This window comes from Pelophylax lessonae, assembly GCF_965119305.1.
Source record: "Pelophylax lessonae genome assembly, chromosome: 8".
Classification (NCBI taxonomy): Eukaryota; Metazoa; Chordata; class Amphibia; order Anura; family Ranidae; genus Pelophylax; species Pelophylax lessonae.
In genome coordinates, this window is record NC_138775.1 from 126,042,802 (window position 1) to 126,062,596 (window position 19,795).

Consider the following 19,795-nt stretch of genomic DNA (forward strand, 5'->3'; position numbering starts at 1 on the left):
GAAAGGGTTACAAGCAGGAGCTCTGTGCAGTGCGTCCGCTCTCATGCCTTGCGTGGCCACGCCCCCCGGCTTGTGGCAAACTTTAAACAACACTTTTTATGGATATCTTTAGGAAATGGCTTTCTTCTTGCCACTCTTCCATAAAGGCCAGATTTGTGCAGTATACGACTGATTGTTGTCCTATGGACAGAGTCTCCCACCTCAGCTGTAGATCTCTACAGTTCATTCAGAGTGATCATGGGCCTCTTGGCTGCATCTCTGATCAGTCTTCTCCTTGTATGAGCTGAAAGTTTAGAGGGACGACCAGGTCTTCGTAGATTTGCAGTGGTCTGATACTCCTTCCATTTCAATATTATTGCTTGCACAGTGCTCCTTGGGATGTTTAAAGCTTGGGAAATCTTTTTGTATCCAAATCCAGCTTTAAACTTCTCCACAACAGTATCTCGGACCTGCCTGGTGTGTTCCTTGTTCTTCATGATGCTCTCTGCGCTTTAAACGGACCTCGGAGACTATCACAGTGCAGGTGCATTTATACGGAGACTTGATTACACACAGGTGGATTCTATTTATCATTAGTCATTTAGGTCAACATTGGATCATTCAGAGATCCTCACTGAACTTCTGGAGAGAGTTTGCTGCACTGAAAGTAAAGGGGCTGAATAATTTTGCACGCCCAATTTTTCAGTTTTTTATTTGTTAGCAAAGTTTGAAATATCCAATAAATTTCGTTCCACTTCATGATTGTGTCCCACTTGTTGTTGATTCTTCACAAAAAATTACAGTTTTATACCTTCATGTTTGAAGCCTGAAATGTGGCAAAAGGTTGCAAAGTTCAAGGGGGCCGAATACTTGCGCAAGGCACTGTATACTATGCTGAAAACAGCACCCATGAATTTATGATTAGCATTGTTGCAATTTTCAAGTTTAAAAAAAATTCATCTGCTTAATTGCAAATTAAGTTGGAATCTTAACCACTTTAATACAGGCCACTTTCACTTCTTTCCTGCCCAGGCCATTTTTCAGCTTTCAGCCCCGGTTCACATTAGTGCGATCACGGAGATCGCATGTAATTCGGAGCGCACTGCTCCTAAATTACATGCGATCTCATGTGCGGTGCAAATTTCAGCCATACAGTTTGTATGGCTGAATTCGCACCGCATCCGCACTAAACTCGCACAGGACCCTTTTTTTTATCCGCAGCAGAATCGGATTGCATAGTGGTTCACATTAGTGCGATCCGATTCTGTGCGAACTTACAGATCGCACTGCGATCGCAATTGGGGTGTCGTTAACTTTTAATTGACACCCCCTGCGTAGCGCATATGGCAGTGTGAACTGCCAGGGGTGCGGATGTGATGCGGGATCACGCTGCATATTCGCAGCATTCCCGCATCACACTAATGTGAACCGGGACTAAGCGCTGTCAATTTGAATGACAATTGTGCAGTCATGTAACACTGTATCCATATGAATTTTTCATCATTTTTTTTCACACAAATAGAGCTTCCTTTACCATAGGGTTTTTTATTTTTATAAAAAAATAAAAAAAGATCGAAAATTTTGAATTAAAAATACACCTTTTCTTTGTTTCAGTTATAAAAATTTGGCAAATAAACAATCTTTCCTTATAAATTTAGGCCAACATATATACTGCTACATTTCTTTGGTTAAAATAACCCAAATCAGTGTGTATTATTTAGTCTGTATGGGAGTCCACAAACTATGGTATATAGATCTGAAAATAGATCAATCCTGTTGTATTGATGACCTATTTCATTTCTTCAGGCCCTAAAATGCCAAGACAGTACCAATACCCTAAAATGACCCCTTTTTGGAAAGTAAACTGTCCAAGGAATTTAGTAGGAGGTGTAGCGAGATTTTTGTAAAGTTGTAATTTTTTGTCACAATTTTTTGGAAAATTAAGAGATTTAAACATTTTTTTTCATAATTTATTTTTACATACTTTCACCAGTGCAGTACAGTGTCATCATGTAACTGAGGTGGCGGTTAGCAGGGACACTGACTGGTGACAGTATGTGCACACTAAGATTGCTTATAGCAGTGAATTTCACTGTTCTAAGCAACCATTTTTTTTTTTAAATGAAATCCATTAATTCAGTGTTTGCTACTGTGATTAGCTGTGACTGGCCCTGTCTTTACCAAGTGATCTTCTGAGAGTGTCCAGTTACCAGATTTGCTATCTAACACCTCAGTCCCTAAAGGTGAATACTATAAAGTGTCAGCTGAGTGACAGCTCTGAATCTGCCAACATTACATCCAAGATGGCACATACTGCGGTTGGCTTATTCTGGGAGGGCATACAATGAGGTCCTCCCAGAATCGCGCTTTCTGCGCGCCCCCTGGGGCATGCACATTGAAGTGTCCCTGTTCCCTGGTGCATCATGCATCGTGGTAAAGGTCCAATGACGGCACGATTAGTTGTCAACAAACCGGCACATGTGTGGTTCAGTTCTCTCCTTGCACCCTGTACACAATGATCAGTACAGCGAGCGAGGAGAGGAGGGAGACTGCAGCACTGCTCACCTGTGCCTCAATCATGCCCATCTGTGCCTCATCTGTGCCTTCATCATGCCAATCTGTGCCTCAATCATGGCCACTTGTGCCTCAATCATGCCTCATTTATGCCAATCTGTGTCTCAATCATGCTAAACTGTGCCTCAAGCATGCCCATCTGTGCCTCATCCTATTTTAGGCCCATACCAAATAGATCACCCCTCATAACTGCACTGGAATCCACAACATCCATGGCCATCCACATGGAATGTACTTCCTGTGTGCTATTTGTATCGCTATTGGCACCAAGTAACCCAACGTCACTCAGCTGCGCCTGTATGTATAGTGTATGTTATTGGTGGTTTGTTCCGCCCACATTGTACACCCACCCTCGCTTCCATCGTGTCCATCAGTGACCCGTGTCTGAAGCACGCCTGCGCGAGAAATTAGCTCAATCTATCCATGGGTACGGTTGCGAACTAGCATGTATAAAAATCCCACATCATGGGCAAAGATATCTGAAGATGCCATTCGATTAAAAGATTGCAGGCACATCCAGTAACAGCCCAGCAGCCAAATAGGAACACGAGGAAATATAACAATAATGTGCCTAGTCCCCATGTAACTCCAACCACCTCTACACCGCCACCTAGAGGGGGGGGGAAATGATAGATATTGTGCCTGCAATCTTTTGATCGAATCGCATAATTAGATATCTTTTCCCATTTTGATTGTGGCTTTCTGATTGGCCGTTTAATTTGGCCCATCCAAACATATACTGGAGGAAGTGGTGATGTGGGATTATTATACATGCTGGTACGCAATCATACCCCTGGATAGTTTGTGGATAGATTGCCAGGATAAAAAGGTCCCTAGGAAGCATTTTTGTGAAACACGACCTCTTGGATACCGAAGTAGAGATATTCATACATAATTTGTACAACATGTTGTTTTTATACATAAACTTATAGCTGTTTGTAATTAATAAAAATATTTTTTTGATATAAAAATGATGGCACATTATTCCAATCTGGTACCAGTAAAGTCCATACATAGTCCCCTTTTCTCTGTTTTTCCCATTATATGTTCAAAAGACTCATAATGCCTCCTAGATTATGTGTTGGGGTGTTTGCTTTCCGAAATGGGGTCATTTTATGGACGTTTCCATTGTCCTGGTGCTCAAAAGGGCCTTCAAAAGTGTGATAGGTTGTCAGGAAATGATATGTGTAATTTATGCTCCTAGAACGCCTTGAGGTGCTACTTGGATGTTGGGCCTCTGTATGTGGCCAGGCTGTGAAAGTCTCTTACATGTGGTATTGCCATACTCAGGAGGAGTAGCAGAATGTATTTTGAGGTGTAGTTGCAAGTATGTCTATACAGAGTCTGAGAAATAATTTCGTAAATAAGACAATTTTGTGAAAAAATAAATAAAAAATCTTCACATCGAAAAGAATTATGGGAAAAAAGTACAACCTCAAAAAACACACCATGCCTCTTACTAAACACCTTGGAATGTCTACTTTCCAAAAAGGGGTAATTTGGAGGGTATTTGTACTTTCCTGGCTTGTTATTGTCTCAAGAAATGAGATAGGCCGGCAGTACATCAGGTGTGATCAATTTTCAATAATTGGCACCATAGCTTGTAGACTCTATAACCTTCACAAAGACCAAATAATCAAATAATATATACTTATTTGGGTTATTTTTTACAAAAGACATGTAGCAGTATAACTTTTGGCCAAAATGTATGAAGAAAAAGTACTAAATTTGCAAAATTGTATAACAGAAAGAAAAAAATACATTTTTTACAAGATTTTCGGTCTTTTTTCATTTATAACAAAAAAAAAAAAAAAAACTTCTGGAGCAGAAGGTTTTACCCCTTTAATGATCAGGTCATTTTTTGTGATACAGCACTGCCTTACTATAACTGCGCGGTCGTGCAATGCTGTACCCAAATAAAATTGATGTTCTTCTTTTCCCACAAATATAGCTTTCTTTTGGGGACATTTGCGCTATAAACAAAAAGTGCGACAATTCTGAAAAAAAAAAAAAAAAAAAAAAACAGAAGAAAATGTAAAAATTTTCATTATTTTAGGCCAATATGTATTCTGCTACAAATTGATTGGTTTGCGTTATCATGTCTTCAAACTAGGGAAAGATTTATATTTTTTATAAATTTTTTACTAGTAATGGCGGCGATCAGTGATTTTTAGCGGGACTGCGACATTGCAGCGGACAGATCAGACACCTGACATTTTTGACACTTTTAGGGGGACCAGTGACATTACTATAGTAATCAGTGCTAAAAATATGCACTGTTACTGTACTAATGACACTGGCAGGGAAGGGGTTAACACCAGGGGCGATCAGAGGGTTAAATGTGTCCCTAGGGGGTGCTTTCTAACTGTGTGGGGGATGGGATTTCTGAATGAACACAGAGACCTGTGTTTCTAAATAAGAGGAACGGGGGAGTAGAAGTACGGAGGATGGTCGGCAAGTGGTTAAATACCATCAAAAGAAAGCTCTATTTGTGTGAAAAAAAAGGACAAAAATTTCATATGGCTACAGTGTTGCATGACTGAGTAACTGCCATTCAAAATGTGAGAGCGCTGAAAGCTGAAAATTGGCCTGGTTAGGAAGGGGGTATAAGTGTCCAGTGGGTAAGCGGTTAAACAATATTTTATTCTATCAGAATCCGATGTCACTATATAATCACAGTTAGGGGTGTGTTTTTTTTCTTCACTGATGTTCTCACATATATATATATATATATATATATTTGTGCTTTGAAAAAGGGGCATGTGAAGTCCAAATACTGGTTGACAATATTCTTTTCACCGATGTCTAAATAAACAATTCCTCTACAAGACAGGCATACTAGTGGAAATTTCTATAGAATTCAGGAGCATTAAGTAAGGAAAACTGGGTGGAAAACTGCAGGCCCCACACGGCACTCTGCTGATTATGAATGACTTGAAAAATGAAGAGTGCAGTGTGGTGTAAACACTGACGTGTTACTACAGATGGTGGTAACTGCTTTCGGCACGGGAAGTTTACCATAAAGCTGACCTCTATGACTCTAAGAGTCTATGATTCTCTGAGGCCGGGCGTGACGTTATGACGTCATGTCCGGCAGGTGTAAATACTGCAGTGTTCAGTTGGAAAGCCTGAGATTGTTTTTTTTTTTATTTTTTTATCTCAGATTTTCCAGTCTAGAGGAGAAATCTGGTGTCCTATTTTCCTAAACAGTGTGGAGAGTGATGTCTGTGCATATACTGCAAAGAAAAGTGTTGACCGTGCAGTTCATGACAGCGGGACAGTTTTCCAAAACAGTATGAGAAGTCATGTCTGTACATGTACTGTGGAGAAAAATGTCGGCCATGCAAAGCCTGACAGCGGGACAATTTTCATAAACAGTGCGGGAGGTCAGTTGGCTTGGTGAGGTGGGGGTGCGGCTGGGGCCCGGGTGCAGACGGTGATGGCGGATGTGTGTGGATTGAGGAGCACAATCTGACAGGCAGTAATCTTTGTGCTGACTGAGCAGAGGAGCAGCAGTGAAGAGTTACTGCTCCACTCGAGAAAGCGCGTGTCGAAGGGATCTGCCTAAAAGGAGGAGCCACTGCCAGAGAGTCAGCTAGCTTGGAGTTGTGGGTGGGGTTGGCACCCACAGACTACCAATCCGGATGGAGGAAGAGAGCTGAAACGTCACTTCCACCTTCAGGTGTAGCTGAGGAGCAGACACATGTGTGGAGGAGCATGACGGCGGATGCCGAAGTGAGCCGGAGCGCAGGGGCTATCCCACATGTTGGCGGAGAACCTGTGAAACTGATGGAATCACCGGAGTCAGTCTTGTGGGACACCGGAGTTCAGTTGGTGCCCAATGGAAGACTGGTGCTGTGCAGCGGGAAGGACACCTCGGGTTGGTATGTAGCCGGTGCTTGAATGTGTCTATGCAGCTGTGGGCCTGGAGTCAGCGTGGACACTACGGTGATATGCTCATACAGGCGGTGCAGGATGAGTGTGGGCCCAGGAAGCTGTGTGTGAGTTGGGAAACCAGAGTTACTCAGGAGTTGCTGGTGCCCATGAAGATCCCTGTAGGCAGAGGAAGAGGAATGTTGAGAACGCTGCTGGAGCCGGGGCCAGTTGTGCAGACCTACACTGCCATATGTCAGACCAGGGAGACTCAAATCTCCAAGGTGAAGTGCACCCAGGTGGTACAGGCCGAGTCGAGGCCAGGAAGAGGGCCAGTCGCACCTGTATGAGCAGAGTCCACAGCTTCCATCAAGGCAGAGGGGAACCAATGGCCTCCAGAGAGAGAGGCTCCCAGTGTATCGAGTGAAGGGGAGGCTGGAGCCATTCACACAGGGTCCCTCAGGTTTCAGCATCAGTTTGGATTTTTGGAGGAAGGGATAGATGTCTGGAAGTCTGAGGAAGAGACGGAGTGGGATTGGGGAGCAGATGAGAGGAGCAGCTCTACAAGTCCCAGTTTGCCTGATGAGGAGACAAGGGATTCAGTGGTACGCATGCAGTGTGCCAGGATTTTGGGGTTCTGTGAGGCATATGCTACACGGGTTTCAGACCTGTCCCCACCTCGTACCTACACCCGGGCTCAGGATCAAAACAAGGCCTATGAAAAACTCATCAGGAGACAAGAGACCCTGTACTACCCACCTGGGAGAGGAAACAGACAAACGCTCCCCAGGTTCTCAAGTTGCAAGCGTCTGATACAGAGGAAGGTGGCCCTGGAGTATGGTTATGACTAACCCTAAGCTCCTCGGGAGATCATGTTGGAAGTTGAGGCCAGAAGAGAGGAGTGGTGCTGTGATTCGAATTGGGAGTTTCTCTACATACCCAAACCATACTGGAACAAAGAAAGCCTGAGCTATGGGGCACCTTCTGCTCTACAAAGACAAACTGGAACCTAGGGCGAGCCATCTACATAGACCGTGTGGAAGTCCACCGCCCAAACGGATCTGGCTAGGCTTGGTCTATCCATGTTAAGGACTCTGAACGGAAGTCAGTCCGGATCCCTCATCCTGACTTTTATTGCTAGGGCTGTAGGGTCCCACTCCCACAGAGATACTGTTACAAGGCTAGTTGGCTTGAGAGTTCTTTGAAGAAGAAAAGAGGCTGGAGAGCCCAAAGTTCAAGTTGTTGTTGCTTGTTGCTAGGGCCAAAGCCCTGTTCCCGAATACCCCTTTCCCTTCTATCCTTGCAAAAGGGATAGTGAAATGAGTTAAACTGCTATCATTGGGTAGTGTCATTAAGAAGGGCTGAGTCTCTGATTACAAAAGAGACTCTTTGCTCAAAAGACTTCAGTAGTTACTCAGTTCTATGCTTTACTGGCTACCAGAAGTTGTTCTTACTGAACGTTCTAAGAAGATCCCTTGGGCCAACAAGTTAGTTACTTAAAAACACACTTTGCAAAGAAATTTGGGCCATCGGGCCAAAGGGAAGAGTTCAGAAGAAGAGGACCCCTCCACAAAGATACTTTGTTCAAAGGACACTTTGCGAAGATCCTGTTGGGCCATAGGGCCAGTTGGAGGAACAAGTTGCTACCTCAGGAAGAGTGGGTAGTGGCTTGATGTCTCTTCAGAAAAGGGGATGCTAGAATGAAGGGCCCCTTGAAGAGATTTGCAATACTCACAGGTTGGACAAGCTTGCTCAGGCTCCAGCAAAACAGCTTGTCACAGAGAGAAGACATGTTGCCTCGGTGTTACAGGAGAGAAGGACATAGTGAACACCAGTGGGGTGGACTCTGCATGTTTCTTTCTGGACCTGTGGATCTGACTGTGATAGGAGGAGAGTCAGTGCTCATTACTGAGAAGGGACTGTGCCTATCATTTAGTCATCAAAAATGGTTCACAGAGATTAGATGGCAGGGTTTGATTATTACCTGTTCCAGGAGTAACAGCGAGAGGCAGAGTCAAGTATGCCAAGGGGAAGAATTTTTACGTTATTGTGTAGTTAAAGCGGAGTTCCGGGCACAGAATCGTTTTTTTTTTTTCAATCTCCCCCTAACAATCACCCTTACACATCGATACATCCGCTAATCCTGGTTAGAATGGTGAAATAATGAGTTTGCAAGAATAAAATCTTACTTTATATAATTTCTGATGTGCGGCGCCATCTTTGTTGTGGATTGCCGAGTCCGTTGTGGGGAAATGTCTTCCCTTCTTACTGATTCCAGTGGGCGTAGGCCTGTGAGTCAAGAAATGAGAACAGTGGTCGGCCGCCCATGTGACTGCAAAGTGCATCATGGGAGGGCCGAGGAAGAGCTCCCAGGACGCATTGCGGCAGGAAGTGACGAGGAGAGCCGAGGCACAGGAGGGAGGAAGTCCTTTGAAAGGTGAGTATACAAACCTCTGTAAACAGGTAAGTGAAAAAAAAAAAAACTATGGGAATATCCAATTCTGACTCAGCGGAGAGTAAGGAATACAATGCAGTAATTATTAGAAATTGAATTTTGTGCCCGGAACTCCGCTTTAAAAGTGATGTGGTGAGAAAGTCGTCTCTGAAGAGAGGACAGTCTCTCTGGTGTAGATAGCCCTGCAGTAATACATGTTGAACTGTAATTTCCTTTGCAGGCTTGCTTGGGACTTTCGGGTCTGGCTAGGCCCTCCATCATTTTATGCAATGTACATATTTTATTTAGTTAGCTAGACAGGATACTGTCTTTTCACCTGTCCAAGCAGATTTTTGTTTGGCGGGGGTGCATTGATTTAAATACACCTACTGTGTGTAAATACCCTTGTGAATATTTGTACAGCAGAGACATATATTTTTTCACATAATTTATTGTGTCTACAGGCCACATATGGGGTATGCCCCATGACCTTGTACATTTGTTACATCCCTTTTCCCCCTTTCCAGGTTTGTGGGATACTCCGTAGCAAACTTTTGGAAAAATATTTTTTGCAGGAGCGGCTGCCCCAGAGCCAGTGAGGACATGACTCGTTTGGCGGGGAGTGTAGCACCCTCCTAGGTAGGTGCTAGTGAGAGAGTATAGTTTTTGGCTCTGTCTGCCTATCAGAGGAGCAGCAGGCAAATCTATATTGCTTTCATAGTTACATAGTTTGTGAGGTTGAAAAAAGACATCAGTCCATCCAGTTCAACCTATGATGTGTGTGTGTGATTTGATGTTAAACGTACATTGTATACCCCTGTATGTTGTGGTCTTTAAAGTGCCAATCTAATAGTTTTTTGAAGCTATCGATGCTCCCTGCTGATACTACTGCTTGTGGAAGAGAATTCCACATCCTTACTGCTCTGACAGTAAAGAACCCCTTACATATTTTTAGGTTAAACCGTTTTCCTCTAGTTTTAGTGAGTGGCCCTGTGTCTTATTGTATTCCCTTTCTCTGAAAAGTTTGTTCCTTATGCTAGGGTCCTCACCAGTACAGTATTTGTACATTGATATCATATCCCCCCTCAAGCGTCTCTTCTCCAGAGAGAATAAGCCCAGTGCCCAGAGTCTTTCCTCATAGCTGATGTCCTCCATTCCCCTAATTATTTTTGTTGCCCTTCTCTGGACTCCCTCCAGTTCCAGCACATCCTTTCTGAGGACCGGTGCCCAGAACTGGACGGCATACTCCAGATGTGGCCAGACCAGGGACTTGTAGAGTGGGAGAATAATCTCTTTATTTCTGGAGTGAATCCCCTTTTTTATACATGTCAGTATTTTGTTGGCTTTGCTTGCAGCGGATTGGCATTGCATGCAACTGCCAAGCCTGTTGTCCACCAGGACCCTCAGGTCCTTTTCCATCTTAGATTCACCCAGAGGTTTCTCCCCCCAGTGAGTAGCTTGCTTTCGTGTTTCTGATGCCCAAGTGCATTTTACAACATTAAACCTCATCTGCCATGTAGTTGCCCACCCCATTATTTTGTTCAGGTCTGCTTGTAAGGTTTCCACATCCTGCTTCGAAGATGTTGGCATGCTTAGTTTAGTATCATCGGCAAATACTGAGATTGTGCTAGATATCCCCTCCTCTAGGTCGTTTATGAATTAATTAAACAGGATTGGTCCCAGGACAGAACCTTGGGGGACCCCACTTTCCACACCCGCCCAATCCGAGTACTCCCCATTTATCACCACCCTCTGTACTCTCCCCTGGAGCCAGTTCTCTATCCAGGTACTCACCCTATGGTCCATACCTACGTACCTTAGTTTGTACAGTAAGCGTTTGTGGGGAACTGTGTCAAATGCCTTTGCAAAGTCCAAATACACCACATCCACAGGCCTTCCTTTATCTAGATGGCAACTCACTTCATCGTAGAAGGTTAATAGATTAGTCTGGCAAGAACGGTTTTTCATGAATCCATGCTGATTACTACTAATAATACCGTTTTCATTACTGAAGTCTTGTAAGTAATCTCTTAACATCCCCTCCAAAATCTTGCAGACTACTGATGTTAGGCTGACCGGCCTATAGTTACCTGGGATATATCTTGGCCCTTTTTTTAAATATTTGTACTACATTGGCTTTTTTCCAATCAGCTGGCACCATACCCTTCTGTAGACTATCCTTAAAGATCATGAATAATGGTCTGGCTATTACCTGGCTGAGCTCTTTAAGAACCCTCGGGTGCAAGCCACCCGGTCCCGGTGATTTATTTAGGTTAAGTTTCTCTAGTTTAGTTTTAAGTCTATCTTCTGTTAACCATAGGGGTACTTCCTGAGGTGTATTATTTAGTTTAGCATTAAGAGCTGGGTTAGTGTAGCCCCCAATTCTTTTGTGAAGACTAAAGAGAAGAAATTATTTAACACTTTCGCCTTCTCTCTGTCATCTGTGGCCAGATTTCCTTCGTTGTCTTTTATGGGGCCAATGTGTTCTGGCCTCGCTTTCTTACTATTTATATACTTAAAGAATTTTTTTTTTACTCTCTTCCGCTATATGTCTCTCATGTTCTATTTTAGCTGCCTTGATTTCGCCTTTACATTTCTTATTACACTCTTTCCACCTACCAGAGAGCAGAATCTGTGAGTTAGGTCTGCTCCTGATGCTCAGTGTGTGATTCATCTGGTCTAGGGAGTGTTTCACACTGGTCCAATAGGGAGGCATATTGGACAGTGGAGGAAATCTAACCAATGGGTACACAGGCTTTGATACAGCCCCAGTGATTGGCACAGACTGATTGTCTCAGTGCATTGTAGGGTGTGGTATAAAAGCCAGGAGGACATGTGCTGCAGGGTTTTTGGCTGGTGAGCAGAGTCCCAGAGGGAGGGTGGCAGCTGTCTCCCCAGCTGTAGCAGTGGCACGTGGTCACAGGCAGTCGGCTTGGGGACCAGAAGGAAGGAGCTGAACCCAGAGGTCCATGAGAGCTGACTGGAGGGGTAGAGACACTGGAGACAATGGAAAAACAGTATCGTGAGTACAGGGGATTGTGTCTTGGGGCCTGACCTGAGGGGGTCACCCAGGTGTAGGATAGTCGGAGGGCGGGTGTCAGCAGGTGGAGTGAAAGGGGGTACTAGGTGTGTATCCCAAAGATAATGCATCCTAACAAGTCATTTATATAGCGACTTAAACTTAAATTCATCTAAGTGGCGAGGTGAATCAGCAGCCTGGCTGCATCTTCAAACAGTAGTCCTCAGTTACTGTAAATAGTTCAAGTTGGAGTATCCCCACTCTTCCCTTCCCCCATCCCTAATTTAAATAAAACCCCAAAAACAACTGCATCCCCTAGACTGTTCATTGACTGAGACAGAGAGTAAAGAGTTAAATTGTGTATACCGCAGTTGCTATTGGTAACCCAGGGGGATCCAAAGGTGAACAACCCAGCAGTCCTCAAGAGGGCAGTGCTACAGTGTTTTTTCTTTTTTTTTTAAACTGCGTTTAAAAAATTGCTGCCAAATACCGTGTGACATAAACAAAATTGCAATGACCGCCATTTTTTTCCCTAGGGTCTCTGCTAAAAATATATATAAGGTTTGAGGGTTCTGAGTAATTATCTAGCAAAAAAAATAGAATTTTTGTAAGAACTCTGACAGCCGCCGCCCATCCATTTAGCCTTCACTATTGGGTAATGGCGCCCTCTGCAGGAGTAAGCTAGGCAGTTTTAAATGTTAATAAAAACTTTTCTATACTTAGACACACCTCTAGGGGGCCATCCCCAGCCATTATCCTGATCCAATTATCACCGGTCCTCAGTATGCGGCCAAAGGAAGCATCCGAGGATGCCAGTACATCAATTCCGTAGAATTTGTGAAAGTGTGCACAGACGACCACTTTTGCACACTTGAGCCACAGAAACCTGATGGCGAAAAGCTCAAAAGGCACTGACGGCTCTAGTAGAATGGGCCTTCACAGGGAAAGGAGGAACCTGACCCTGGATGGAATAGGCCTGACCAATCGTCTGTCTGATCCACTTAGAAATGGGTGCCGCGGACACAGCCGAGCCCTCCTGAGGTCCCTCAGGAAGAACAAACAGGGAATCAAACTTCCGAAGAGATTCCGTGGCAGAAAGGCAAAACCTGATCGCCCAGCCAACATCCAAGGAATGCAAAGCCACCTCCTTGGTATGCTTGGGCTTCACACAAAGCGAAGGCAACACAATATCCTCATTGAGGTTGAAAGACAAGACCACCTTGGGAACAAAAGACTGATTGGGTCGCAGAACCACTTTATCCCTATGAATCACCAGATAAGGAGAACGGCAAGACAAAGCCGCCAGTTCAGACACTCTGCGAGCAGACGTAATAGCTACCAGAAAAGCAACTTTCTGGGACAACACAGGCAGAGGAATCTCTCAGATGTTCTCAAAGAGAGGTCATTATAACACAGACAACACCAAATTCAGGTGCCAGGGAGGCAAGGGAGACTTCCCCTGGGGAGCCAGATGCCGCACCCCTTGGATAAACGTGTGAATCAAAGAATTCGTCGTCAGGGGACGCTGGAAAAAGATGGCAAAGGCCGACAACTGACCCTTTATTGTGGTCAGCGCCAAACGCTGAACCACCCCTTCCTGCAGGAAGGCCAAAACCTTTGCCACGGAGAAGGAGCGAGGATGGAAACCATGCGACTTGTACCAGGCAATATACATTTTCCAGGTGCGATGATAAAACTTTCTAGAAGTAGCTTCACGAGCCTTCAACAAGGTAGGAATGACCACATACAGTGGCTCAGAGAAAATCTCCTGTCCAAAGACGGAGGAGTTCTGTCCCACCCGACCAGGATCTCCGCTAGCAGAATCCATGCGTGAAATTGAGCAAATGTGACGGCTTCGAAAGCCGAAAACCACCAGACCCAGAGACTGCATATTTAACGGATCCTATAGTCTCTAAGAGAGAGATCCGTGCAGCTTCTCCCGAAATCCCAGTGAAAATACCATCAAGAAGTGAAAATGGCTCCCAATCCCCCCAAACATGAGTCCAGACTTCATGAAGGGGTAAAACTAACTGTTTATTGAACTCACACACAGTCAATTTATACACACATGAGCACATCCCCCTCCTCATCAAATTACTACACACAGGTCAGGGGTTGAATGACCACACCATCCCATGCAGATGAAATGGTATACAAGAACTGAACTAATTATCTAGCCCTCTGAACAGAAGCAATGGGAGTTCATTAACATTTCTAAGGAATAACGACCACAAACAGTATTCTTAACAGATGACAATGGTTCAATCAACCTGAGCCAAGTGACTGGAAGATGGCCATCCACAAGCTCATGAACTACAATACACATTACCAAACAGAGGAGTAAATCAGCATATTCAATGATGTCTGGAAGACAGAGGGTTGAGCTGATGACATTATCTGTCCCAAGAAGTACACATCTAAGCATGGCTTTGATTATTTAGTAGTTACAGCCTTATGGCAACAGGCCACAGGTCTCACAGAGCAACTTGGAGAGACATTGTTAACAACTATCCCTCTCCCTTACAGGCAAAACTCAGATTTTGTCACAGCATACAGGCCCGCAAGGAGGAGAGATCGTTGTCCCAGAGGGACCTGATCTCGTCCTGCAGGGTCCGGAGTTTGTCCTCCGGAAGGAAAACTCGAGACAATCAGGAGTCAGCTGGAGATTGGACAGGAAGAATCTGTCTGCAGGGCGAGTTCGAAACTTGATCTTGTACCCTGAACGAATCCGCTTGTGAACCCACCTGTCCCAAATGCTGGACAACCAGGGTTCCGGAAAGCAACGCAGACGTCCCCCCACCCCTAAGACGGGTAAGGGCGTCCCTTCAGGAAGAGGTGGACTGGGCCGCCGAGCCAGACTGACCGGCCTTTAGCTTACCCGACCACGGCTTCTTGTGACCACCGGAGGGCTTGAATGATTTGCCCTTGTCCTGCGCACCGAAGGCACGAAAGGACCCACTCTGAGCTTTGAAGGAAGGCCCCCGCCTTGTGCAGGAGGACTTACCCTTAGTGACCTGGGGCAACAGAGTGCTCTTACCCCCCATAAGCCCCTTGATCAACTCATCCAGAGTGTCCCCAAAAAGACGACTCCCCACATAAGGAACATCAGACACCGTCTTTTTGGAAGCATGGTCAGCCGACCAGCTTTTTAGCCAAATAATGCGGTGGATCGCGACACCGACCGAGCGACTAACAGAGCGTCGTCCAAGGCTGCGTCACACAGGTACATCCCAGTCTGGGTATTTCGATTCACCATGTCAAGGGCAGTCGGAGAGGCCGACTCTGTCACCAGGGTGCTCTGAAGCACCCTGAACCATGCCGTGAGAGCCTGAGAGGTCATCTTCGAGGCAAAAACAGGTTTTAACAGAGAGCCGCCACCAAGTAAACGTGGCGGGAAAGCGCCTCCACGCGCCTATCAGCCAGGTCTTTGAACACCAGGAAGTCCTCCACTGGCATCAAGGTGGATTTATAAAGTCTAGAGACAGTGTGGTCCACTTTAGGGGACACCGTCCAACGTTTGTCCACGGCCTCCAAAAAGGGATAGCGGTGGGAAAAATGCTTAGGCACCACCAGCATATGTTTAATGCGACGCCACCGGTCATTCACAATTTCGTGAAACTCCTCAGGGCAGGGAAAAACCTGACCTGACTTCTGGGCCCTTCGGAACCCGAAAGCAGCCCGCTTACTTGACTTAGATGGCTCATCGTCAAGATTGAGAGTTTCCTTAATGGCGCTAATGAGGGCATCCATCGCAGCGCGTTCCCGCGCCACCGAGGAGGAAGATTCCTCCTCCACCCCCTCAGAAGCGGAGGACTGGGGGACATCATCCGTGGCAAGCAATTCAGGCTCAGAGTTAGAGCACTGGGAGGGCATAGGCCGTGTTTTAGAAGAGCGTTCCAACATCAGCAGATCCACTTTGGATGCCAAAGTCGCAAGAGCAGCAGATAATGAGGCTGTGGAAGAGGATTCAGGGGTACCCGAAGCCCCCACCAGGTCTGCAGGGAATTTGTTATACTGGGAGTCAATTTTTGCCATATAAATTATAAAGGGATGCTGGCCCATTAAATCAGCGGTTCCCGCGGACCACCCCCCCCCCCCCCCGCAGCCTGCACCAAAAACTGTTTTTTTCAGGAAAATGGCTTTGGCAAAGGCAAAAATCCCCCAGAGTGTAAGGTACTTGCCACACACACTGCTCTGTGAGAAAATGGAAGGGAGGGAGGAAGTGACCTCACGCCCCTGAGCCACAATAACCTGGTGGAAAAAGTCACCGGCAAGATGGCCGCTTGCCCTTAATAGGCATGTGACCTAAGCCAAGATGGCGACCCGATCGGCATCAGGACAGGTGGTGTAAAATGGCTGCTGCCCACGCACAGAGTACAGTCACCTGCCCTCACCCAAAATAGCAGATGCGCTAAACGGTGCCAAAACAAGTATATACATGCGGTCTAGCCACCACAGGGGACCCCAGGGAGGCCCCCTCACAGCTATGAAGCCCCCCCACACCCACCAGGTACCACAAGTACCCCGCACAGCGCCCTCAGCAGGGCCAGGAAGGAGGAGAAAATACACCAAGCCGGCCAGAAGGGGGATCCCATAGAGACCACCAGCCCTGCCATCCCCAAAGAGTGGGACGACAAACCCCCCTAAACGTCCCCAGGGACAAGGGGGTATCAGTACTCACCAGTCCAGGAAAGCACCAGTAACCTGGGACAATCGTTGGCAGGCTGGGACTCCATAAGGATCTATATTATCCAGTGCGAGGCCCAGCTCTGTTGTCACTTGTAGTCCTCCAGGAAAAGTCGCTGACTAACTAGTGATAGTGAGAGAAATAAAAATCTATTTTCAGAAGAAAAACACAGATTGGTGAAAAAAAACATAGAAAAACCGAGAAGCTAGGTCCGGGCAAGAAAAAAGCTAGCCTACTCCTAACGCTAGACAGCATAAAACTGAGGACTGTGGTAACTGGTTCAGGATAATGGCTGAGGACGGCCCCCTAGAGGTGTGTCTAAATATAGAAACGTTTTTATTAACATTTAAAACTGCCTAGCTTACTCCTGCAGAGGGTGCCATTACCCAATAGTGAAGGCTAAATGAATGGGCAGGAACTGTCAGAGGACGTAAGAGAAATTATGATTTTTACATGTAGCAGAGGAATGTCGGAATTTGCACGCTATGGAAGCAGTTAAACCCGGTTGATGTCAAAATGAAATCCTTCCCCTTTCTGTGATGACCTGGTCATTCAACAGTTAAATCACCTGGGTGGGGCTTAACATAGATTTGAGCAGAAGTTAGGAACCCGTGCTAAGTCTGGAACTGCTATTTAAAAACACATTTTACAACAAACACAATTACGTGCATTCAGTGCTGTTACCTAATTTTTGTCCAAACTTAAAGATGTAAAAAATGTACAATTATTATTCTGCCATTTTCACATTAAATGCAAAGGGAAAAAAAAACGCTATGGATGATATTCCAGAGACTTTTTGATTATCAATGTTGCAGCCACCAACCAACCCCTAAAATTAGGGGTCAAGTGTCATAAAGAGGGGGGAGGTAGTTGGAAACGGCGCTACCTTATATATAAATAATTTTCACATTGTTCTTTGTGCCCAGAAAATAAAGCACATTTCAGGTCTTAAAACTTGGTGTAATGAAACTAGTATGGCGCACTAGTTACCATATTAGGATGTGTTGTACATGCTACTTTATCGGTTTTAAAGATTTCAGAGTTTACATTAGCTAATTTCTTCTTATACTTTTACCAGTGTCCTGTTCTGACCATTCCTTGCCAATACCTACTCCACAGACCAAAAAGGTACTTGAATATTTTGTATTTTTGTATACATTTTTGAAGATCAAAATTACCTTGCCGAAGGTAGTAAATCACCAAGTTTAAGCGAGCCTCGGGGATAACATCTACTAGGGGTGGAAGTACCTGCAAAGCTCCTTCACCAGCTCGAAACACCACCTACGAATATACACAGTTATTAGCATATGAATATGATTAATATACCAACAAGGGAAAGTCACGTTTTAACGCTGAACTCCACATACTGTACATACCAAATATAACACCATACCATCCTTCCTTCTGCTCTGTGGCACCTCCTGCTTTCTGCTCTGTGGCATCATCACAGGGCTCCAAAAAATCTTTGTGGCAGTCCACTAGAGGGATCTGCAGGACAAACTATGTAATTTCCTAAATTACATAAAGCTATTACTAAATATCCCAAGCACTGCCTTCCTACATACAGTAGATAGGCTTTTTAAACTAGTGGAGGTGCTGTAGGCAGATGTGTAAGTGGTGACAGAGGAGCAGAGAAAGTTCCTGTCATTGCCGGCACATACTTGCCAGCGGCATCTCTTATCTCTCCGGCTCTTTTTGGAGCCTCTGAAGCAAGTCATGTAGGATCGTGTATAGATGAATATAATACATTTGAGTAACCACTATTTTTCCAGTATGCAGACCAGGTAAGAAATGTGCTGACGTTCTCTGGTATAGAGAAATCAAATCTCAGCAGTATATTTGAGAATGCCAACAGAGACTTGACGAATGTCATTTGAAAGTACAGATGTAATTCTAAATTTAGTTTGCTTTTAAAATGTAGTTTTGGTATGGATGCATGGGTGAAACTGGGTCACAGGAGTGCAGAACAAACTGTACTCCTGTGATCAACAGCAGAACAAGCTTTGGCTGTACTTCTCCTTTAAGATGCATTGCATACAAAAACTCCTATGGCAATTTTTCTCAGCTGAGAAGCTGTATCTGAATGAAGTGGTTGGAAAAATCTAGGTTTGCAACATGTTACATTTTGTTTATATTTATAACTGATAGATTATATCTTGAAATATTCATTTAAATGCAAAAGTGTGAAACAATGTTGTGTGTTACACTATTCATTATTTTCATGGCCATATAAAGAGCATCAAAATATTGGCACTTTGGTCCCAATTTGGACATTTTCACTTAGGGGTGTACTCACTTTTGTTGCTATCGGTTTAGACATTAATGGCTGTGTGTTGAGTTATTTTGAGGGGACAGCAATCATACACTGTTATACAAGCTGTACACTCACTACTCTACACTGTAGCAAAGTGTAATTTCTTCAGTGTTGTCACATGAAAAGATATAATAAAATATTTACAAAAATGTGAGGGGTGTACTCACTTTTGTGAGATACTGTACATAAATAAATAAATATATATATATATATATATATATATATATATATATATATATACACACACACACACAGTGCCTTGCGAAAGTATTCGGCTCCCTTGAACTTTGCGACCTTTTGCCACATTTCAGGCTTCAAACATAAAGATATAAAACTGTAATTTTTTGTAAAGAATCAGCAACAAGTGGGACACAATCATGAAGTGGAACGAAATTTATTGACTATTTCAAACTTTTTTAACAAATAAAAAACTGAAAAATTGGGCATGCAAAATTATTCAGCCCCCTTAAAAGTTCATACTTTGTAGTGCAACCTTTTGCTGCGATTACAGCTGAAAGTCGTTTCGGGTATGTCTCTATCAGTTTTGCACATTGAGAGACTGAAATTTTTGCCCATTCCTCCTTGCAAAACAGCTCGAGCTCAGTGAGGTTGGATGGAGAGCATTTGTGAACAGCAGTTTTCAGTTCTTTCAACAAATTCTAGATTGGATTCAGGTCTGGACTTTGACTTGGCCATTCTAACACCTGGATATGTTTATTTGTGAACCATTCCATTGTAGATTTTGCTTTATGTTTTGGATCAGTGTCTTGTTGGAAGACAAATCTCCGTGCCAGTCTCAGGTCTTTTGCAGACTCCATCAGGTTTTCTTCCAGAATGGTCCTGTATTTGGCTCCATCCATCTTCCTATCAATTTTAACCATCTTCCCTGTCCCTGCTGAAGAAAAGCAGGCCCAA

At 44.5% G+C, this 19,795-nt stretch overlaps 1 protein-coding gene across 2 annotated transcripts in view; it reads right to left on the reverse strand.

Moving 5' to 3' along the window:
• The window catches only part of IFT56 (intraflagellar transport 56), a gene marked incomplete at its 5' end in the record, with an annotated part of 385,523 nt that overhangs the window by 194,869 nt on the left and 170,859 nt on the right, over positions 1–19,795 (reverse strand). For both annotated transcript variants that reach the window (XM_082266190.1, XM_082266189.1), the window contains one exon: positions 17,745–17,847. In XM_082266190.1, coding sequence (XP_082122316.1) covers positions 17,745–17,847 — 103 coding nt within the window. The remainder of the gene's footprint in view (positions 1–17,744; positions 17,848–19,795) is intronic.